Source organism: Canis lupus, chromosome 3 (assembly GCF_011100685.1).
Source record: "Canis lupus familiaris isolate Mischka breed German Shepherd chromosome 3, alternate assembly UU_Cfam_GSD_1.0, whole genome shotgun sequence".
Lineage (NCBI taxonomy): Eukaryota > Metazoa > Chordata > Mammalia > Carnivora > Canidae > Canis > Canis lupus.
The window spans coordinates 12,923,135-12,947,552 of record NC_049224.1 but is presented as its reverse complement, the minus strand read 5'-3'; the positions used below and the strand labels follow the sequence as shown (position 1 = coordinate 12,947,552).

The following is a 24,418-nucleotide window of genomic DNA, read 5'->3' as shown; positions in this document are numbered from 1 at the left end:
GGTACTGAGCCACAGTGTCTTCTAAGAAGGCTTCAAAAATGTGAAAGACCCAGCAGGGCCAGAGAAGCTGCGGGATAAGTTGGTCTCTTGGTTTTCTATACTTTGGCATCAATCTGCTAAGTTGTTAGTAAAATTAAAACACAGATTACTTCTGTTACCTTACTCTGCAGACCTAGACATGTGGTTAATCACTAAAAGCAACCTTGGATTATAAAAAGAATTTAGGGAAAAACACCGTACAGCTCCTTATTAGCAAGCCATCATTTTCATCTTTAGAAATCCAGTGTTTGAATGCTAACAGCAGCTGCTTTCAGAAACAAACCGAGCCCCTGAGGAGTCTGTATTACCTGACAAGCTGAAATGCATTGTTAATGAGACTGGCCCGGTCATTGCTGCTGATTGTCGTGTGCGCCCCTTTTAAAAGAGCGGTCAAAGAATCCCATCCATCATCCTCATAATGCACAATGTAATAGCCATTCATTCCAACATTAAATTTGATCCATTCTACCTCTTCGGGGAGGATGAGCACATCTAGAACAAATAAAATAAATCACAGCTCCATTTTCTCTCTTGACTGATGAAAGCTTTTCTGATCAGAGACCGGACAAAGAAACTAAAGGCAAGTCTAATATTGAACGACTTTAATACTGAAATGAGTTTCATATTGAACACATTTCTTTTAGAAACCAGAAAAGTCCATTCCAATAGGTACAGGTCAGCACTAGCTTTAGACACCTATTTTTTGAGATTTATAGATCTATGAGGGGAATACAGTCACATTGCAGGCCCTACATATGATTTAATCCAGCCATGTGTAACCAAGGGGGAATTTTCACTAGCAATCGCTTCTTCTTGCCATTATATAATTCAACTGCTTTAATCTCTATTTTGAAAGGTCTATCTACACTAGAAAGCAGAAGCCAAGAATTTGCTGAATATGAAGGTTGACTTAATCCTTCTCTTTTAACCAAGATACGTAGTAAAACAAACTGACTAAGTCTTACACATTTCCAGTTTCTTCTTGACTTAACCCAGTCACTTCTGCAATACGTTACCTGTTTTTGTCTTCAGCAAAAATCTTTGGACTGAGTCCGATTTGCTGGTAATGAAGGTCAATGGAACATGCCACAGGTCCCTTAAAGAAAGAACAGATTATTTGTTGAATCAATTCAACAAACAATTGTTAAATTATCTATCGTACACCAGACGCCAGCTAGTTTAAAAGATGGCACCAAAACGACCATAGGCACGAAGTCAAAACATCACCAGCCCATTTTTTCCAGCTTTGCAAGGGATGCCGGGTCAGGCACGACTCATTCTTCTTGGACTTCTTCAGCATAGCTAGGAATTTGGGCTCCAGTGAACCCCCGGCATCCTTTGCAGAGGTTGGCCGACTGGAGCTCAGATGTCCTCCCTTAAAAACCATGACCACTATAAATGGCACATATTGACATCATGTGACTCCCAAATCATTTATTATGAATATTATATTCCTTCAGCGGAATTCCTTCCCATGATGCACAACCCAAATCTCATCATGAGTAAATAGGAAATAAAAACTGGAGAACAGTCTATTCAAAGAACCAGCCTGTAATCTTCAAAAATGCCAAGGGCAAGAAAGAAAAAAAGTTGAGGCATTGTTTTAGGAAAAAAAAAAAAAAAACTAAAAAAAAACAAAACTATACTAACTGAACATGTGTAACAATACAATAGGAGCTATACTGAATCCTGAACCAGAATTTTTTTTTCCCTTTTGCTGTAAAGATATTATTAGGACAACTGGAAAAGTTGAAATCACCAGTCAGAATGGCTAAAGATATTATTTTGAACTCTCAGGTAAAGATATTATTAGGACAACTGGAAAAGTTGAAATCAGGTTTGTAGATCAAAGTAGTCTATCAATTTCATCTCATAATTTTGATAATATACTGTACTTAGTAAGTGAACGTTCTTTTTTTATGGACATATCACACTGAGCTATGTCAGGGTACAGGATATCATGTTCCCAATGTATTTGCAGGTAAAAGAATTATATGCTACTGTGTATCCAAGAGGGCAGCTTAAAACTACACTAAACTCACCTCCTGTGGATACACCAAGTCTATACCTACATATAGAGCAATTCCTTCTGAAAAAAAAAAAAAATTGACGGCTGATAAATAGCTTCTACACAACAAATGATAGAGGGACCGCACAGAGAAGGAGAGACAGAGACAGGATAACAACAGGAAGCCCATCCCAACACACCCCCCACCCAAACCCCCCCCCTCCCCGGACATGATAAATGAATATCAATTTAAAGGACAACTAGATTGTAAGTGAAGGACATCCACTGACTAACTCTAAAGCATCCACCCAACAGTGTGGAATCTGCTAGAACTCTCTGCAGTCCTAGGCACTGGTGAGTACCACTGTTTACAGGGCCAGCTGCCTACGGCTATGCCAGCAACCCCAAGGCCCCCTGCCCACGCCAGCTCCAGTCATCCTGCCAGGATGGCCCCAGCAGAGTATGCTAGGACCCACTCGGGCCCCAGCTATCCTACCATGGCAGCCTTAGTGCAGGACAGCCCAGGATGCTACGGACTGCACCTGTTCCCACTCCAACTCTAGACACCCTACCAGGGCAGCATCTCCTCCAGCTCCAGCAGTTTCTCCAGAGTGGCCCAGGGAAAGAATGCCCCAGAACTCCCCAGTCCATGCACACTCCAGCTCCTACCGTCCCACTAGGGCAGCTCCAGCACAGAGTATTTGGGAACCCTGGGCCCATACCCACTCCAGCTCTAGCCATCTCACCAGGACAGCCTTGGTGCAGTTTTCCCTAAGACACTTCCCCCATCCAACTCCAGCTTCAGCTGGGGAGCCAAAGCTACAGGCACATGCAACCTACACAGGGGATGTTCCCACAGCCAGTCAGGACAAGTGGCTGTTCTACCTAATTTGCAGAAGTAGACTTATGAAGTCAAACAAACCAAGGGACACAGAGGATTATATTCCCAAAAAAAGAAAATGAAAAAATTCCAGAAAAAAACCCTAATGAAATAGCTAAGTAATTTACCTGAGAGTTCAAAATAATGTCATAAAGATGTTCCCTGAACTAAGAATGGAAAAATACAATTTCAATAAATAACTAGAAAAAACAACTACCAAACAGAAGTCACAGATGTGAATAATAAATGAAAAATACAATATAAGCAATCAGCAGCAAATTAGAGGATATAGAACAGGTCAATAATCTGGAAGATAGAATAGTGGATATCACCCAATCAAAATGGCAAGTAGAAAAAATAACTATAAATGAGAGCAATATAGAAGGGACCTCTGGTTATAACATCAAGTGACAAACATTCACATTATAGTGGTCACAGAAGGAAAAGAGGGAAGAAAGGGGTAGAAAACTTAAATAGCGGTTGAAAACTTCACTAACATGGGGAAAGAAATAAACATCCAGTTCCAAAAAGCACAGAAACTCCCAAACAAGAGGAATATAAAGAGATTCATATCAAGACATACTACAATTACAATATCAACCATTAAAGAAAAATCTTAAAGGCAGTAAAAGAAAGTCACATACAAGAGAGACCCTAAGACTATCAGCTGATTTTTCAGCAGAAAATTTGCAGACCAGAAAGGAGTAGCAGAATATATTTAAAGTGCTGAAAGGGAAAAACTTAAAACTGAGAATAACCTACCCAGCAAGGTTATTATTCAGAACAGAAGGAAAGAGATATAGAGTTTCCAGTACAAGCAAAAGATAAAGGAGTTCATGACCACAATCCAGCCTTATAGGAAATATTAAGGAATCTTAAGAGAAAAAGAAAAGACCACAATTAGAAATAAGAAAAACTATAAGCCAATATCTCTCATGAATATAGATGCAAAAATCCCCAACAAAGTATTAGCAAATTGAATCCAACAATACATCAAAAAAAAAAATCATACACAATCAAGCCAGATTTATTTCCAGGATGCAAAAATGGTTCAATATTCACACACACATACACAAATCAACATGATAGGTCACATCAATAAGAAAAAGGATAAACCGTGTTATTTCAATAGATGCAGAAAAAGCAATGGACAAAGTATGACATCCCCTCATGATAAAAAAAAGAAAGACCCTCTGGAAAATAGATCTAAAGGGAACATACCTCAACATAATAAAGGCCTTATATGCATATAACCCACAACCAACATCATACTCCATGATGAAACACTGAGAGCTTTTCCCCTAAGGTCAGGAACAAGACAGAGCTGTCCACACTCACCACTTTTAATCAACACAGTACTGTTAAGTCCTAGCCACAGCCATTAGACAACATAATAAAAGGCATCCAAATTAGTAAGGAAGAAACAAAACTCTCTTTATTTGCAGATGATACAATAGAAATACATAGAAAACCCGGAGCTGATAAAAACTACAAGAACTGATAAATAAATCTACTGAAGTCACAGAGTACAGAAATCAATGTGCAGAAATCTGTTGCATTACTATACACTAATAATGAAACAGCGGAATGTGAAATTAAGAAAACAATCCCATTTACAATGGCAGCAGACACAATAAAATATCTAGGAATAAACTAAACCTAACAGGTGAAAGACTTGTACTTTGAAAACTATAAAACACTGATGAAAGAAATTCAAGACTATTCAAAGAAACGGAAAGACATTCCGTGTTCATGGAATGTTAGAACTAATATTCTTAAAGTGTCTACAGCGTGAAAGGTGAACTATAAATTTCATGCCAATTCTTAGCAGAATACCAACAGCATTTGTTAGAGCTCCAATGAACAATTCTAAAATTTGTATGGAACCACAGAAGACCTCAAATAGCCAAAACAATCTTAAAAAAGAAAAACTTTCTTTTGAGGTGTTGAGGTATCACGACACCAGACTTTAAGTTTTATTACAAAATGGTAGTAATTAAAACAGTATGGTACTGGCATAAGAAGAAACACACAGATCAATAGGACAGAATAGAAACCCCAGAAATAAATCCATGATCCTATGCTTAATTAATCTTGGACAAAAGAGGAAGGAGTAATAGGAAAAAGTCTCCTCAACCATGGTGGTGTTGGCAAACTGGACAGCTATGTGCAAAAAAACATGGGACCACTTTCCTTCACCATACACAAAAACAAACTTAATATGAATTAAAGACCTAAGCGTGAGACCTGAAACTATAAACATCCCTGAAGAGAGCACAGACAGTAATTTCGCTGACATTGCCACCATAACATTTTTCTAGACTTGTCTCCCGAAGCCAGGGACATAAAACCAAAAATGAACTATTGGTACTACTTCAAAATAAAATGCTTCTGCACAGCAAAGGAAACAACCAACAAAACTAAAATACAACCTATGGAATGAGTGACGAAATTTGCAAATGACATATCCACTAAAGGGTTAGTATCCAAAGTGTATAGAACTTATTAAAACTCAACACTCAAAAACAAATAAGCCAATTAAAAAATGGACAGAAGCCATGAATAGTCATTTCTCTGAAGATGACAGCCAGATGGCCAACAGACACATGAAAAGATGCTCAACATCACTCATCATCAGGGAAATACACATCAAAACTACAATGAGATATCACATCACACCTGTCAGAATAGCTACCATCAAAAACACAAGAAACAACTGTTATCAAGGATGTAGAGAAAAAGAAAACTTAGTGCTCTATTGGTGGGAATACAAACGGTGCAGCCACCGTGGAACACAGTATGGAGTATCCTCAAAACATTAAGAGCAGAACTACCCCATGATCCAGCAATCATACTACTGGGTATCTACCCAAGGAATATGAAGACACTAATTTGAAGGGATAAATACCCCACGATGTTTATAGCAGCATTATTTATAATAGCCAAATTATGGAAATAGCCCGCGTTCATCAATAGGTGAATGGATACAGAAGATGTGCTACACACACACACACACACACACACACACACACACACACACTGGAATATTACTCAGCCATAAAAAAGAATGAAATCTCGCCATTTGCAACAAGGGATGGACCTACTGAATATTATGCTAAGTGAAATAAGTCCTACAGATAAAGACAAATACTATATGATTTCACCTATATGTATACTTGAAAAACAAAACAGAAAGGTTCATAAATAAAGGAAGCAAATTGTTGGTAAAGGGGGGTGGTGCAGGGAGGTGAAATAGGTAAAGGAGGTTAAGAGATACAAACGTATAAAGTAAGTAAGTCATGGGATGTAACGTACAGCATAAGGAATACGGTCAATAGTATTGTAATGATTTCCTTTAGCGACAGATGGAAGTGAGACCTATCACTGGCATTTTGCAATGTATAAATATATTGAATCCGTGTGATGTATACCTGAAACAGGATATTGTATGTTAATTAAACTTCATTAATATATTTATGTGTGCTATATAGAGAGCACATACAAATGTATAGAGAGCTCGTTTTTTAACTCTTATTTTGGATGATACATGGATATACATACACATATACAAAGGTTATATTTTAGGTTTTATATACGTATTTTGGGTTTAAAAATTAGAGAGGAGAGTAGGGAGGGGAGAGAGGGGCAGAGAGATACTGGAAACGTAGTAAAGAGTTAACATATATGCATATCTGGGTAAAGAATACATAAGAATTCTTTGTGCTCTTGCAACTTTTCAGTCTGAAATAATTTCAAAATAATTTTTTTTAAAGTACTGTCCATCCAGGGTGAGTCAGGTTGCACTATCTCCTTTCCAGTGATGGCCTTCTGAAGTGTTAAAGCTGATGAACAGTTTCCAGGATCTAAATCAGACTTCCAAGAAGCAACAGTCTCTCTCAAAATCCCTAGAAATCACCTAAGTGTTTATGTCATCAGTTCCAACCCAAATGCCAGGCACTGTAGACATTTCGTGGCCGTGGCTTAGTTCAGAGTTCATTTCTAGTCAGTAAATGGAATTCTCATCCTATCAAACGACAAAACAATGAAAATGTTTAAACCATCATTATCAGTTCTATTGAGACGAACCAAGGTTTAAAGCCACATTTATCCTTTCAGGAAGATGGTGGTGTGTAACTCAACTCTACAGGGTACAGCAATTCGATGGACTATTTTAGTGGTCAAGGTAAAAGCACTCTGAAAAATCAAGTTCCATCCTACAAGGCAGGTGTTCTCTAGGCAACAGTATGAGTTTTCCATCAAGAACATTACCCAGTTTCTGAGGCGTCATCAGGTCCCTTCCTGTAGAGCTCCTGCTTCATGTGTACGTTCCTCCCTCTCACTGTGACGGTTACCAGGGGAAAGCCTTTCTGCAGCGTCCACGTGTTCATCATGGTTTTTACATCAAGGCCTTCCTGTTGCCAGTGCTGATGGAGACAGAAGAAACCAGCTATAGGACCACTCGCCCAAGTCTAACAGAGGACCAGGCTTGCGCTCACAGGGCTACTACCTGTTGGCAACCCCTGTGAAGCTTTTCCTCACCCCCTTCCTCTGCTCACCAGCCCCCCCTTCCTCACACTGTGTCCTGCCATGGCATTCCCCTCAGAGCACTGACTGTTTGCCCTTCGTTCTCTTTCTCTACATACGCAGGTCACATCTTAAGAGCAGGTACTTTGTGTGGTTCTACTGGGCACACCTTGGGCTTGGCACACCCCACTGAGCAGACACGTGAGTGAATGGAGGGAGGGAAGGGAGACAAAGTGGCCAGGCTTTCAACAACCATGTAACAACATTGGCTCAGACAACACAAGCAAGGTGGGGGAAAAACTGTTCAGTCAATAGCCTCTACCTCCCAAAGTGGTAACATCAAGATGGGCCATACTCAACAGTCATAAACCCAAAAGAGGATATATTCTTTGAAACTCAAAAATCTTCTAAGAATACTTATTTTATTTTTTTAAAGATTTTATTTATTTATTCATGAGAGACACACAGAGAGAGAGAGAGAGAGAGAGAGAGAGAGAGAGAGAGAGAGGCAGAGACACAGGCAGAGGGAGAAGCAGGCTCCATGCAGAGAGCCTGACGTGGGACTTGATCCCAGAACTCCAGGATCATGCCCTGGACTGAAGGCAGGTGCTAAACCAATAAGCCACCCGGGCTACCCCTAAGAATATTTAAAAGGCAGTAAAAGGATAAAAATACATCACAAAATTACTGTGATGTAACACAATAACACTACATCACTAGCAATTATTGAATAAAGTGGTCTCTAAAAACCAAAAAGCCAGAAAACATAAAAATATGGTGAGTAAAAGTCAGCTGAATCTCTAGACCTGAACTTTAGTGCCTGTGAAAATATTCTACAAGTCCAGATAATGAGACTCACATTATTTTGGACCTCAAATATTATGAATTCTTCGCAGCTTAGCGATTAAAAACATGAATTGGATCTAAAGTCAAACCCCCCCACTCTGCAGTTTACTGAGCATATGCTTTCAGATTTCACTTTTCCATCTGTTAAAATAGAAGTACCCTGCACGTTGGACTGGTGCAAGAAATACAGGAGGTAATAGTGCTTAGCACCTGTCTGACACATAGTAGATGCTCTAGAATGCTCGCTGCCCTGGTTTTTTTCAGAAATGAAGAGCTTTGGAAAGGACCCACACAGCCTGAGACAGCCCCAATCCACCACAGAAACAGGTCATTGACATTCACTGCTTTCCAGAGAACGAAGCTGATTAGGACCAGCGACAGGGGCTACCAAAGAATGCTATCCAACTTCCCTGTGGAGACAGCATCCAAGAGAAGTTGTAAAAAGATGGTCAGTCTCCACACAACCTTATGTGGAATAAGAGTGATATGATGAGGACCTCAGAGTCTGGCACAGAGGTTTTCTGCGAAGAATAGAGTAAAAACCTGGGCTTAGGGGGTCCCACGTAGATGGAAAAACTTACTGACGATGAAGATGAACGTGAGCCCCTAGAGCAAAAGCCATCCATCCTCTCTGTGCCACCTGTAGGGCAAATCTAAAAACCAAACATGTTAGTCTTGGTTCTGTAGAAAACACTCATGATCCCTCTCAGAGGGATTAATAGAGTGCAGAAAACAAAAACAAAAACATGGTAATAAGCCCGGCAACCCCAAACAGAGCTCAACAAAACCATACTCACACTTGCCATGCTGTTCCACAGGTCCTCATTTTTTGTGTTTTTGTAGCTATGCTTCAGGAGATACTGGACAATGCCACTTTTAAATGCATCGGCACCAAGATAATCCCTTAGCATATTCAGAATACAAGCTCCCTGAAAAGACAACATTAAGTCATTGTTAGTTTAATCATCATCTCCTCTGTCATCACACTTTATCTTGGGAGAGTCCTTTCAACATGCAACTACGGCAATATCTTCAATGTCTAGTGATTTGTGACCCAACTAAAGAAAATGGGTTTAAAAAAAATTTTTTTTTAAAGTGGGTAAACTTAGATCTGCCTAGGGCAGCCCCAGTGGTTCAGTGGTTTAGTGACGCATTCAGCCCAGGGCATGATCCTGGGGACCCAGGATCAAGTCCCACATCAGGCTCCTTGCATGGAGCCTGCTTCTCCCTCTGCCCATGTATCTGCCTCTCTCTCTGTGTGTCTCTCATGAATCAATAAACAAAATCTTTAAAAAAACAAAAACAAAAACCTGAGACCTGTCTAGACAAAGGGTTGAACAGAACGGTCTCTTTTCTTAGGCCCCCAGGGCCGTCATTCTCTAACAGCAACCAACCCTCCCCGCAGGGCAAATTAACATCATTGGCCAGCGCCCATTATTCACAGGTCAGTGGACAGTGGTGCAGAAGCCACACGTGAAGCACCACCTGCCTTCCCACAGCCACTGTGGCCCAGCAGTGGGGACAGGCAGGTAGAAGCAGCGATAGAAGCAGAGGTACCGGTTAAGGGATGGGAGAGCACAGGCAGCCTGGAGCACAGACGGCAGGAGGAACAAAGGAAAAGGTGGCAGAGAAGGCCTGGTGACCTACATTCCTGTGTTAAAGAGTCTCCCCCAACCCTTGACCCCCATTACTGTGGATTGTGAACCCCCAAATTCAAATGCCTCCAATGGACAAGTGACATAAATGAGGCAATGCACTCAAGAGTAAAGAAAAAAGCTTTCCTATTGACCTTGCTTTTCCCCTCCATCATTTTTTTTAAATACAACTTCCTTCCCCTGCCCCTTTCCCCTTCTCTTCCACTCACCCCCTAAGCAATCAGGATCCATCATCCCAGAAAGCTCTTCCTACTTCCTTCTCTTCCTAGGAAGCCCCAGTTCATCCTTTAAGAAGTAATTAGAAAATCTCCCTTTACGGGAGAATTTCTTATGTCCTCTCAAGACCTACATTGTTCCTTTTTCTCTATAGGGAACGGTGGGGACACCAGACAGGCAAAGCACAGATCCATGAATATCCACATGGAGTACATCACCCTGCCAACAGGATTGGTTTGGGTTTTTTTTTTTTTTTAAGTGTTTATTGATGTATAATTTAGATGTAACCTATTAGTTTCAGGTGTATAGTGGTTCAATATTTGTATATACTGTGACCACCACTTACCACATTAAGTCTAGCTAACATCAATTCCCTTGTTTTTTTTTTTTTTTCTTTAGATGTGGACTTTTAAGATTTACTCTTAGCAACTTCCCAATAGGCAATACAGTAGTATCAACTACAGAACATGCTGTAAATTACAGCCCAGTGACATAACAGTTTTATAAGTAAAAATTTGTACCTTTTGACCCCCTTCTCCCATTTTGCCCATCCCTGCCTCTGACCACTACCACTCTGTTCTGTGCCCAAAATGGAATGGTTTTTGAAAATGCCACATGTAAGTGAAATCTTATGGTATTCGTCTTTGACTTATTTCACTTAGTGTAATGCCTTCAAGGTCTATCCACTTTGTCCAAATGGCAAGATTTCATTCTATCTTGAGGGTGATTAATATTCTGTTGTATGTGCATATCACGTTTTTTGTTTTTTTTTTTTAAATCCATTCATTGCTCGGTGGACACAAGTTGTTCCCCTTCCTTGGCTACTTACTATAAATGATGCTACAATGAATTTGAAAGTGTGTGTTACCTTTGAATTAGGATTTTTTGTTTTCTTCAGATAAATACTCAGAAGTGGAATTGCTAGGTCCTACTGTAGTTTTATTTTTGAGGTCAGTCCTGCATGAAGAGAAACAGAGCTGTCCTACGTGTGCACTCACTACAGAAGCCCTTTTAGGTAGTTGTAGTTTTAATATCGAGGAAACTCCACTTCATTTTCCACTGTGATTGGACCGATTTACATTCCCACCAACAGTGCACAAGGGTGCCTTTTCCTGCACACCCCTGCCAACACTCTTTGTCAGGATAGCTATCCTTAGAGGTGCAAGGTGATAGATCACTGTGGTTTTGATTCTCATTTCCTTTATGATTAGTGATGTTGAGCATCTTGTCACATACTTCTTGGCCACTTGTGGGTCTTCCTTGGAAATGTCTAATTTAGTTCCTCTGCCAACATTCCATCAGATTGTTACTGAGCTGTAGGAGTTCTTATCTATGTTGGATATTAACCCTATATCAGACATATGGTTTGCAAACATTTCCTCCCATCCTGTAGGTTTGCCTTTCCATTTGCATTATTTCTTCTGCTGTACAGAAGCATTTCAGTTGGATACATTCCTACTTGTTAATTATTGCTTTTGCTGCTTGCACTTTTGGTGTCACATACAAAAAATTGTTGCCAAGTCACAGGTTAAGGAGTTTTATCCCTTTATTTGCTTTTAGGAGTTTTATGGTTTTTTGTCTTCAATCAAGTTATTTTCTCCAAGAGGTATACGACAGTGGTCCATTTTCATTCTTTCACACGTGGTGTTGGGAAAGCTGAACAGTCATTAATTGAAGATACTCTCCTTTTCCCATTGTATATTCTTGGCTTCTTTTTCAGACACAAAAAATTGACCATATATGTGTGGGTTTGTCTCTGAGCTCTCTAGTCTGTTCCACTGAGATACACCTCTGTATGTCTGTTTTTATCTCCCGTGCACTGCTGATGAAAACATCAAAGAAATACTATTCTGTATATTACATTTAAGATAACCAAGTACAATGGTAAAGGACATTCTCTGCCTTGCTGAAGACAAAAGAAATGGTTGGGAATGGAAAGAGAATTGGAAAAGCAGAACCTTGATCTCATGAAGGAAGAACTAGGACTTTAGCTTCAGCTTGCATTACACCAAGGGAAATACACAGCCCTCTGCCCCCTACCATGTAACCAGGGTGACTAGAATCCTTGTTTTTTCTTTTTCCTTGTCCAGAAAAGCCAGATAAAGATTTTTTTATGTATAATCTCCCATCAAATGTTAGCAACCATTTCCAGTTCTGTTATTAAACACATCGCATAGGACAGTATTTTGCAGTTCAACAATACAAACCATTTTTTTCACTTTATAAGGCTACTTTTAAAAATAATTAATCTTTATTTAATTTCAATTTGCCAACATATATTATAACACCCAGTACTCATCACACACCAGTTCTGAAGGCAATGAAAGGTAAGCTACAGGAGGCAGGAATGTTTGCCTGATGATACACGATCAAGACCTATTGTTGAATGATAAGAGGCAGAGTTACTGTAGGCCATCAAGTTTCACTTTATGACAAAATGGAAAAAAACAACTATAAGATCTTCAGGATTACAAATCAAACTGCAACTTTGGCTGTAAAAAGTTAACTCCAGGCAGCATGGGGCAGCATAGAAGGCATTCAATCTGGTGGTTTTTTAAGAAGGGAAAGCCACCCCACAACCCTATCTATCACCTCTCTACCCAAGTCTATCAGTTTGGTGTCCAAAATGTACCCTTATAATCCATTTTTACCTTTTCATAAGAAACCTCATCAAACATCTCCCGAATCTGAGCAGGATCCTCCACAGCTGTCGACACAGGGTGTGAAGAATTTAATGCATCTACCTCCATCACATCAAAACACTTGCCAAAGAAATAATCTTCCTATTGAAACAAAGAATGTCACTTATGTGATTTCTATTTTAGATAAAAAATATTAAAGGATTAATGTTTGTTCTGGGTTAACAGGCTTATACTTCAAGTTTCTGGCCCAAACCTCTTCCATATTTACACTTTACAAAATAAAATAGCATTGCTGTTGCTAAAGAGCATCCAACAAACAATTTTAGGTGAACATTTTAGATTTTTAGATTTTGTTCATCTTAACTACCTTTTAGAAGACAAGCTTAACTTAAAAACAAAATCATGGGGATCCCTGGGTGGCTCAGCAGTTTAGCATGATCCTGGAGTCCTGGAATCGAATCTCACATCAGGCTCCTGGCATGGAGTCTGCTTCTCCCTCTGCCTGTGTCTTTGCCTCTCTATCTCTCTCTGTCTCTATGTCTCTCATGAATAAATAAATAAAATCTTTAAAAAAAAAAAAAAGAAAGAAAGAAAAGCCATGATGCTTGTAGCCAAACAGTGCCAAACCACGAACTAAAGTGTGTAGTGATTACAACATCGCCATCTTATTTTAAAGCAAAGAAAGTTAAGTTTAAAACCATGTGGTCAAAAAAAGAAAGAAAAAAAGAAAAAGTGGAGAACAAACTCCAAGTATAATCTGATTTCTTAGGGCATATTACCCAATAGAATAACATACACAGATAATCAACTTTATTTTTAAGGGTTATGTGGAAATGGGAAAATATTTATGATCCATCGTAGTGTAATAGTTAGACATTATAACTAAATTATGTGTCCAGGAAGATGAAAATGAGAATACATGCATAAATCAAAATTATAGAGTGAAGGATTGCTTTTTGAGTTTTGTTTCCTTTTATATACAGTTTTTTTTATATACAGTTTTCTTTCTTTTTTTTTTTTTTTTTTTTTTTTTTAACTTTACTGCATGTGGGACAACCTGGGTGGCTCAGTGGTTGAGCGTCTGCCTTTGGCCCAGGGCGTGATCCTGGAGACCCGGGATCGAGTCCCCCACTGGGCTCCCTGCATGGAGCCTGCTTCTCCCTCTGCCTGTGTCTCTGCCTCTCTGTGTGTCTCCTATGAATAAATAAATAAAATCTTAAAAAATAAAAAAAGAAAGAAAAACTTTACTGCATGTGATTTTCACAAGTTAAACACCAGATTTTTAAGATAAAAATGTAAAGGTTCCAAAGCCTTCAGTTTGTAGGCTCCTATATAAACAAATGTGCAGTTACCTAAAGCAAATAGGATCCTCTTTGAGTTGGCAAGTAGGATCCTATTGAAATAATAGCAATCTGTACTTAATAATCCTTCAGTGAGCAACCTGAAGGTTGAGAAAATGAGATGGAACAGACAAGTTGTCATTACTTCTATTTCTTTTAAGATATTAAGTGAGATAAGATTTAACATAATTTCCTACCTCTCACAGATTTGGAAATAAGGAATCCAGTTTGGAAATAAGCCTTTGTGACACCTCTGAAGTTCAGTAGCATTTTGGGAACCCCATTCCTTTCTAGACTCTCAGGGAGTTAAAATGAATTCGATAATTGAAGATCATTAAATATCTTCCACTAAAGCTGAATAAAACGACAGATCAACCTGTTAAAAATAAGTAAATACTTACAACTTTCAGTTCAGGATGAGTCACACTGACAGACACAAACTCCATAAACTTGGCAAAGCCCTCATTTAACCAAAGATCATTCCACCATTCCATGGTAACGAGGTTTCCAAACCACTAAAAGGAAAACAGCAGATTATTCACACATTTCTACGGAGACTGGCTTCTCTACACAGCTATAAACATAAGGCATTCAGGAGGAAAGATTGCACGTGTATGATGTCAGTGTATCAATGACATTTATAGAATATTTCAGCAAAGTAAAAAAAAAAGTTTCAATGTAATTTTAAAACATGGCACCTGATGCTTTAAAGAAATTGTTTTTCCTATGGAAAAAAGGCAAAGCAAAAATGAAGCGATCCAACTCGTATGTCAATATGAATAGTCTCTTCTGTCCCATAAAAGCAATCTAGGTGTAGTTTTGCCACAATTTTTTAAAAACAAAATTTTGTGTACCTGGTGGGCGAGTTCATGAGACACTATCAAAGTAATGTCAAGCTTATCTGACGCAGAAGACTTCTCAGCATCAAACAACAGAGCAGATTCTCTGTACGTGGTCAGTCCCCAGTTTTCCATAGCACCACTCTCAAAGTCCGGAATAGCAGCAAGATCTTGGGAACAACACAAAAATCTATTAGCTGTCTTGAAGTGAGACATTGCCCAAACACACTAGCTTTCAGAATGGATAGGTGTAGGGATCCTAAGAAAAGCCAAGCTGGTTTGGGCGGAATCATTCTAGGCTGGAGGAACTTTTCACAACCAAGAAAGAGAGGCTCAGAGTCACTGAATTGCTCTACTGCTGCATGACAGCCTCAGAGGTGGGCCCTGGGCCTCCTGACTCCCTTTCTAGCCATCTGAGGAGGAGTTTAGGGATTGAAAACTCTTTAACAATCTCTTCAATAATCCACTTGCCTTGGGATGCCCCAGGCTCCCATCCACCTAAAATCCCAAACACACAATAGTTTTAAAAGCCCACTTAAGAAGGAAAATGCAGATTTTTCCTTACCCTGTATGCGTTCAAGAAAAATTTATTGAGCATCCTTTATATCCCTACCAAACGTGTGCCAATAATGAAAAAAAATGCAGCTTCCGCACTTTGCTGTCTCCCCACTAATTCAGCAGGGTTTATCTTTAAAGTCAGAAGATAAGATTCTCACCACGATACGTGCCTCAGAAACCTTTTCAAGTTCTTCTGCTATTAGAAATTTACTGTATAGATGAGGGGTGAGTAGGATCAACCTGATGGTTAACCCCTGCTGGGAGTTTCAGGACTTAAAGGGCTACTGAGATAAACATGGGAATGCCAATTAGGAGGATTTAATCCACAGCTGACAACATTAAATGCCACAATTTGCAAAAACTGTGCAAAATCTCTACCTTGTTTGGGCAAGGGATATGGAATGCTGAAATAATCCTCATAAAATTCTAGAAGCGTCACGGCGGCATCCAGGGCATAATCTGCCTGGTGTATCTTGTCTGGCACAGCATATATGGAAACCTGAAGAGAAAGGCAGAGACAGCTATTCAAATGCCATTGTGGGTTCTCTCCACAACTGTACAGAACATAGACGTTTAAGGCTTCATCTTCCGCAACATAGTTGACAATTAAGAAAATCAGCAGTTCTGTTTCTTATATTAATGCTGTTTCTGATCAACTACAACATGCTGGATAACCTATACAAAACCATCTTTTTAAAAATGCTCTTATGACACTGTAGAAAAGTCAAGTTAGATGCCAGAAATGAAGTAACAGTAGGACCCTCCATAGACAGCAGAGCACTGCAGCCAGCTTTTGTCCTGAGGGCACTAGCCTAATACAGATGGATCTGAGCTTTCACAGCACTGGAGGTCTCAGGGGATAGGAAACAAAATTCAGAGCCCGCCCGAGATGGGACGTCCAACAGAAGACGCACCATGCGTAAAGCTGGACCCAAAAGGATCACACCCTTGCTGTAAGGGTAAACTAAACACAGCCACCCCCTTCCTCAAGGAGCCTGCAGGAGTGGGGGAACATCTTTTTCAAAGGCTTGGTACTTTAGAGGGGAGGCTGATGGAAGTCTTAAGAGAATCAGTAAAAAGCTAATCTTCACACTCGGTAGCAGCTGGACACACACTAACCAGGTAGCTTAAAAATCTGAAGCTAAGAGGTTGAATTAAAGTGATTCATGGGCTCGTAAGTGCTCCTGGTCACCCGACAGGAGCAAACAAATTCTCTCTGAAAGAAGCCACCTTCAACTCAGGTAGCCTAAGTTCAATACACGCCGAGGAACCCAGACACCATAAGCAAAAACCAGCAGAAACAACAGACCATAGAACCAGACGCACAAAGACTTCAGATAGGACAGTTACTAGAATGTAAAATTTACATTTAATGTATTTAAAGAAATAAAAAACCTAAGAACACTAATATGAAAGAGTTCTGGGTCCCAATTCCAATGTGGGGGTGGGGGATTACCCCCACACCTGCAAGCAGTTCTCCAATACCACCCGGGTGTCCCACAACTCAGCTTGGTTTCAACACTGCCCAGCGTCCACGACATGAAGGATGAGCCTTTCAAAACTGGCCCCACTTCCACTTCAGGGGATAGTCACGAGTCCACCTTACCCTCCATGCTTCTGACCAACAGGCTAGAGCTTGCAGGTTGCAACAACCACCTCTTTAGGTTTCATTACTTTGCTAGAGCAGCTCCTAAAACTCAGAGAAATATCTTACTTACTATAAAAGGTCATGACTCAGAAACAGCCAGATTGGAAGAGCTGCCATACCATCCCCCAGGCAGGCCACTCTCACGGATTCTCCGCACTTGCACCAACCCAGAAGCTCTCTGAACTGTCCTTTTAGGTTTTTATAGAGGCTTCCCTCCACAGTCAGGGCTCATAAAGTCATCAGCCCTAGGTAATTGAACTCAAATCCCCAATCCTTCACCACTCTCTGAACGTCAAGAGGGAGTGGCCAAAAGTCCCAACCCTCAGACCACATGGCTAGTTCTCCGGCACCCAGCCCCCATCTTTAGGTTACCTATGTGCTTTCCACAAGTCATCTCATTAACCTGATAGACACCTTTCTAGCTGTCATCAGGAAATTCCTCATGTTTTAGGAGCTTCATGCTAGAAACCGGGACAAAGACCACGTATATATATTTCTTGTCATAAATCACAATATCACAGTATGGAAGAGACATTATTTTAAAAAAAGAATCTTTCATAAAGGATTCACAAAAGTGGGCAAATCAATGCATGACTGTTTTTGCTGATAGTTTCGCTACTGAATTTAGATTGGTCCCTATGTTCAAATCTCAAGCATCACCTTCAAATCTCCAGGTAAGTAGAAAGATCTCTACAAGAATAAGAACCACTACAGGGGGATCCCTGGGTGGCCTAGCGGTTTGGCGCCTGCCTTTGGCCCAGGGTGCGATGGAGTCCCAGGATGGAGTCCCACATCAGGCTCCCAGTGTGGAGCCTGCTTTTCCCTCCTCCTGTGTCTCTGCCTCTCTCTCTCTCTCTCTCTATGTCTATCATAAATAAATAAATAAATAAATAAATAAATAAATAAATAAATAAATAAATAAATAAATCTTAAAAAAAAAAAAAAGAACCGCTACAGGAACAAACGATCATTCATCAGAGAAGTCCTATCCGTTCAGGCCTCAGTGAAAATGTGCACAAATAAATGAGATATCTTCAAATTAAAGCCCCTCCTCTCCCCGCAAAGATTGTTTGCATTCAGAACCCAGCATACAGTTGAATAGGTTGTTCACTACACAACGGCACCTAGAAAGGGGGAAAGTAGTCCTTGACACAAGATATTTTTTCTAGTATTCGCTGCCACAAATGTCCTCCCCAGAGCCATGAAATTCTCTAAGCTGACTGCTCTATTTTACTTTCTTCTCAAGGCCAGAAACCCTCTGTTCAGATAGTCAATGACATTTTCTTCCAAACTGTAGAAAGTGATAGCCAGAAACAACTAGAGAAACCACTGGCAGGGTCTAGTCCAACCTACACATTTTTTAATTTTTTTATTTTATTTTATTTTTTAACCTACACATTTTAAAGAAGCATAAATTAAACTAAGTTTCAAAGAGAGCAGGGCCAAGGTCAGAAAACCAGCTATTGGTGGAGCTGGGACCGTGATCCAGACCAGACCAAGCCTCTCCACATGTTTTTGTGATTAGAACCCCGTTGTAAATACCAGCATCTGTGACAATAGGATGCCAACAATCTTGGGTTTTGCCCAAGACTCAGGTGTGTGCCCAAATTGTGGGACTTCCAGTTTTAAAACCAGGACAGTCTCACCCAGGCTAGGATAAGTTGGTCACCCTATGTGACAATCTGACAGTCCCAGGATTCACCTTGACTCCGTTCTTGGTCATCTTGCTAATGGACTCAAAATCTGAAATAATGAAGGCCACCAGGTAGGTGCTCATCTTCACAGTGACATCAAAATGGTCTTCTAGGAGTCCTTCAGCAACAGTCACAGATTTAACCTAAAATCAGAAGAAATGAAATCATCAAATAACCCAATTATCCAATGCATTGAAAATATTTCCTAAAGAGAAATTTCTTAACCACCGGATGTAATAAAGTACACAGCACACCATTTGTAAAATTATTTTAAAATTTCTCTAATAAAAATAAATAAATAAATAAATAAATAAATAAATAAATAAATAAAATAAAATTTCTCTAATACCTGATTGTAATTTTGATATTAAGTCCAATCTATTCAATTTTTTTTTAAGATTTTATTTATTTATTCATGAGAGACACAAAGAAAGAGAGAGAGGCAGAGACATAGGCAGAGGGAGAAGCAGGCTCCATATGGGGAGCCTGATGCAGGACTCGATCCTGAGACTCCAGGATCACGCCCTGGGCTGAAGGCAGGTGCTCAACCGCTGCACCACCCAGGGATCCCCCGCAATTTTTTTTACTGAGATGGAATTCACCTACCATAAAATTCATCATTTTAAAGTATAGAGTTCAGTGGGTTTTTTTTATTATATTTACAGAGTTTTGCAACTATCATCACTACATTTCTTTTAAATACCCAAGATGGTTGCAAACTGACCCATATTTGGTATATGACAGAGATAATATGAATGGAACAAAGCAAAACTGAAATTACTGGTTTTGCCAATATGTAGTCCACCTGACCTTAAATACCGGTACGAGAATTTTCTGGAAACACACTAATTTGTTTTCTACAGTGGGCAAACATGTAACTGTATATAACCTAAAAGAGAGCTTCTATTTTCCCACAAAATTGAAAGGAACACATGCCTGAACCTGACTCGGCCAACCAACTCTGATTTGCTTCACTGGAATCAGCTTTAGGTGTAGTCAGGGAGAAGGGGTGGGGGTCATAGAGGTGCAGTCTAAGAGGTCTGATCCCCAAAAGGAGAGTCTCATACCCCAGGCAACAACACAGAGCACTGGGGCAGGGTCCTGGAGAAAGAGAGCAAGAGAAGAACGAGCCTGGCGAATTCCATATTAGCATATGCATTTTCCCTGGAATCTTATTTCCACCTCTATTTCTGTGCCCTCATCCTTCTTTTTAGCACCCATCAACCACCCGTTCTGGTGTCTGATGGTCACCCTTTGTTCACTCCAACCCTAACCCTGATAGCCGACCTAGGTTTACTCTTGAAAAACTCCAACTTACCTTTTCTTTTTAAATGCCTTCTACCCAACCCTAACCCAAATGGTCATTGCTGAAGCTGTGGTATTCACTAGGCAAGTAAGCTAATTAATTCAACTTTAAATGTCATTAAATCCTGTCCACCGCCCATACACTTCAACGTTCTGATGGTCTGTTAGCTTTTGCAGCCACCAAGACAAGACGATCCCCTGAGACTCCACTGTCCTTCCCCCTGAATTCCAGGTCTGCAGCCTGAGCTCAGGCAAGTCCTAAAAGATTTCTGCCAGTGGGAGAGCTTTCCTGTCCAGGAGGCAAGATCACACTGTAGATTTTCCTTTCCTTAATAAATGGCTCTTGGCTATCCATGGATTGAGGCTCCAGCGTCTCTGCGAAGCCTTGGGAGCTCCCAGCCTTCACCTTGCAAGCCTACGAGTTTCTCCACCAATCTTTTTTTGGTCATCAGTCTCCCCTTTGGTTTCATCTGTCCCCATCCTTTATTCTCCTAAAGCTGTGATTGCTTCTCTGATTAGAGAACTCATAACCCCGGGAGCAATATCATAATATTGGAGGATGGAACGACGACTGGAACAAGTATGTTCTCTATCTCAAATGTATATCAGGAAAATAGCATAACTGTTTCCTGTTTTTTTCATATACAAATGTGAGTGGGATATCTATCCCACTCACATTTGTATCCGTTCTTAGTTGGTAGAGTTTTGCAGAAGAGCATTTTTCACAGAGCATGGCCCCCTGAGGGGGGGGGGGCTATCAGAATCTTATTTGAGGAAGGGATTATTAAGGTATGATTTTTAAGGTGATCCATAGACTTTTGAGCGTCTCAAGGTACTGTGTTAGAGGTTGGCTGTGGCCCTCAGAGTCCCGCACTAAGATTATGCCCCCCTGCTCAGCACAGGGCTGAGCTGGGACACCCTTTAAGATTCTGGGCAAAGTCAGTTCCATCTGAGTCTCATCTGCAGCGAGCTCTCTGAACAAAAGCCCATGTGTGTGCTTCAGGAGTTGCAGGCTGATAGCTAGGGGGATGAGTTTTGTTCCTTTTTGTTAAAGATTTTATTTATTTATTCATGAGAGACAAAGAGAGAGAGAGGCAGAGACATAGGTGGAGGGAGAAGCAGACTCCCTGCGGGGGATGAGTTTTTCTAAGCTGGCACTGTCATCGGTCCGTGGCACTGACTCAGTAGTTTTATTCATTTGGCATGGCCATTTTCTCACCACTTTTGAAAATCAGATGGAACACGGTCCACATTTGCTTCAGTATTGGAGGGTAATGGTTTCTTTAAAGGGAACTGAGCTATCGATGACTACTTACCTTTTGTAACATAAGACGACTTTTTTTTTCTGTTGGCCCAATTTGGTGGATATAGTTACAAATCAGATGGTTACTCTTAGTTATGCTCTGTAATTTCTATATATGATATACTATCTAGTAGAGATATAGCCTTAGATGACCAGGTGTGCCCTTTAAAAGATCATATGAGCCGGTGAAGGAGAAAGTGCTTTGTGAAGGGCGCTCTCATTTACATCTGACCTGCTTCCCTACAGTTGCCCTCCTGTCAGCACCAGTGACCAGGAATGCCACTTGTACTGAAATCCTACATGTTTTAAGGGCCAATTTTTTCTTTAACTACAGATAAATTCTTGTTTGAAACAAAAGCAAAGGTTAGAAATGAAAAAAGCAAAGTGAGCTGTCAGGCAATAAAACAACACAGGTGACATGAATGTTAACTGTCACCACAGTGACAAGCAAGTCACAGCATATCAACAGATTTTTCCCGTGAGTAGACAGGCAGTTCAGACTCACCAGCGGCATATTGGAGATGGCGACGTGTCTGGGCTCCCTTCGGATCTTGACTGAAAAATTCGCTTTGAAGGCAGGTTCATCAAAGCAGGGAAAGGCCATTCTGGCCGCAGTAGGTTCAAAGTGTGTTGATGCAAGTACTCTAAAATTATGGCATGTGAAAAAGAAGTACAACATAAAGCACCAGGGACTCTAAAATAGATGTGTTCTTTGGTTTTTAATCCCTAGAGATATCATAAGATTATGGAATTCACTACTAAAAAAAAAAAATTTCATTTAAGCTATCATAAACTAAATTTAAAAAGTTAAAAACTGAGAAAACTGATTGAAAGTTATTTGACAAAGGCTTAATAGCCTTGACAGATAATGAAAACTTAAAAGTGAGTAAGACTATATAACCAGCAACCAAGGAGAAGTGCAGGTACAGGTCATAAACAGGCAATTCACAGAAGAAGGCTTACAAATAGTCAATAAACATATGAAAACCTGCTCAACTTTCTCAATAATAAAGTTAAAGGGACATATCTGTTGGCTTTTTGGCTCTATAAAGACTGCCCGTATACAGAATTGGCTGCAGATGAGAAATATGGCAAGGGATATCAAATGATTGTACACCCGTGAGCTTATCAATTTTAGTTCTAGGCATTTATTCTAAAGAAATGATTGACAAAGATACTGCTGTTGCTGAAACGGTGAAAACAACCCAATCTCCATCAACGGGGTATTAGTTAAATCAGTGCACATGCATTTTAATAAACTCATTAGAATAATGTACACTGACAGCCTTCCATATGAAACATCTCAACATATTAAAATAAAATCCCTTATCAGATGGAAAATATAACATTGCTCCATTTACGCAAATGTATATCCATATCCAGAGAGAAGTCCAGAAGGATGGTCCCCAAAATAAAAGCACCAGCTATCTTTAGGGGTGTGATATGGATAGAATTTACTTTTAAAAAAATTCTTTTTGATAGCATCTTTTTTTAACCTCAGAAGAATAATATGGAATCAGAAAAATAAGTGAGTATAATCTACGAGCAAATAAAATTTGATTTTAAAATTCAGCATAAAATCTCCCAAAATAGATTACCTCCTTAAAAACAGAACAAAAGCAAGGCTGATGAGGATCCTTTAAAAAGCTTTAACTGAGAAAAAGATGTTTCTTCTAATAGAATGTATGGGCAAACTGCATCCTCCAAAATAATGCGGAAGTCTTAATCCCTCGTATCTGTGAATGTGACTTTATTTGGAAATAGGGTCTTTGCAGATGTAATCAAATGAAGCCATAGGGTTGGGCCCTAATCCAAGAAGACTAGTGTCCTCATAAGAAGAGGGAAATTTGAGGAATGGCTACATAATAGAGTCAGACTCCAGACTGATGTTGGTGCAAGCCAAGCAATGCCAACAATCGACGGCTACCACAAACTAAAAAGAGGGAAGGAAGGATTCTTCTCAGATTTAGAGAGAGCCGAGCCCTACTGATACCTTGATTTCCGACTACTAGCCTCCAGAACGGTGAGAGCATAAATGTCTGTTGTTCAAAGCCACCCAGCTTATGGTACTTTGTTATAGCAGCTCTAGGAAACTAATACTAGAGAGAATTAAAAATGTTTATTATATACTAGAAATCTAATTACATAAATAGGTACTTTGACAGAGCAGAAGGAAAGAAAACTGGTTAAAACAGAATCAAAACACGAGATCTGAAAAACAAAGAAAAGAATCTATTGGCTATTTTTAGCTGTAAATGAAACGCAAAATCAAAATAGTCAATGATCAAGGGAGATTTCAGAAATAATCCATATGAAATAATGAGTTTAGTATGGGCAGTACTTGAAGTTTAAAAAAGAAAAATAGAAAAAAAAGTACCTCACTTCCCCTTCCTTGGTTCTGTAGGTGCTTTTATAAAATCCATTTAAATGCCCCGAGAGATGGCCAGTGTAGTCAATGACAACTGTGTACGGGAGCCCAAACACCAGAGGCTCGGAAGCCACAAGTGCGATTTGCTCGTGAGGCGGGTATTCCAGGACTCTCAAGGGTTCTGCAGTCAGTCTCTCTCCAACTCTCCTCCTGAGGGTGGCCTTAGATACTTGCAGAAGGTGACTGTGCAGGATGATGGCACTTGTAGGCCGGCTGGCTGCGATTTCTATTTCCGTGGTTCCCTCGAAAGTCAGAGTGGTGAGATTTGCGTGGATCATGAGATCGTAATGAACTGGGACAATGTGCTCAGGAAGTCGTATTTTATCCCAAGGGAATGGTGTCCCATTGGTAGCTTTCGGAGACGTAGTGTCACTGCTCTGACACCAGGAAGGAGTTGACACAGTTAAGAGAAGCAAGAGTGAGGACGATAGAAATGGCATGGTTGCAAGTGGCCATGTGACGGACGGAGATATCATCTTCTTGCTCAAACCAC

The 24,418-nt window shown here is 40.0% G+C and overlaps 1 protein-coding gene across 4 annotated transcripts in view; it reads right to left on the bottom strand.

Annotated features, from left to right (window-relative positions):
• ERAP1 (endoplasmic reticulum aminopeptidase 1) overlaps window positions 1-24,418 on the bottom strand; it is a 42,423-nt gene that overhangs the window by 11,389 nt on the left and 6,616 nt on the right. For all 4 annotated transcript variants that reach the window (XM_038532268.1, XM_038532270.1, XM_038532269.1 and 1 more), the window contains 12 exons: window positions 23,875-24,418; window positions 22,003-22,141; window positions 18,898-19,032; window positions 15,926-16,046; window positions 15,005-15,159; window positions 14,552-14,665; window positions 12,820-12,951; window positions 9,095-9,226; window positions 8,879-8,950; window positions 7,197-7,351; window positions 1,056-1,135; window positions 348-531 (listed from right to left, as the gene is read on the bottom strand). In XM_038532268.1, the coding sequence (XP_038388196.1) occupies window positions 348-531; window positions 1,056-1,135; window positions 7,197-7,351; window positions 8,879-8,950; window positions 9,095-9,226; window positions 12,820-12,951; window positions 14,552-14,665; window positions 15,005-15,159; window positions 15,926-16,046; window positions 18,898-19,032; window positions 22,003-22,141; window positions 23,875-24,401 (1,946 nt within the window). In that variant the 5' untranslated portion in view covers window positions 24,402-24,418. The remainder of the gene's footprint in view (window positions 1-347; window positions 532-1,055; window positions 1,136-7,196; window positions 7,352-8,878; window positions 8,951-9,094; window positions 9,227-12,819; window positions 12,952-14,551; window positions 14,666-15,004; window positions 15,160-15,925; window positions 16,047-18,897; window positions 19,033-22,002; window positions 22,142-23,874) is intronic.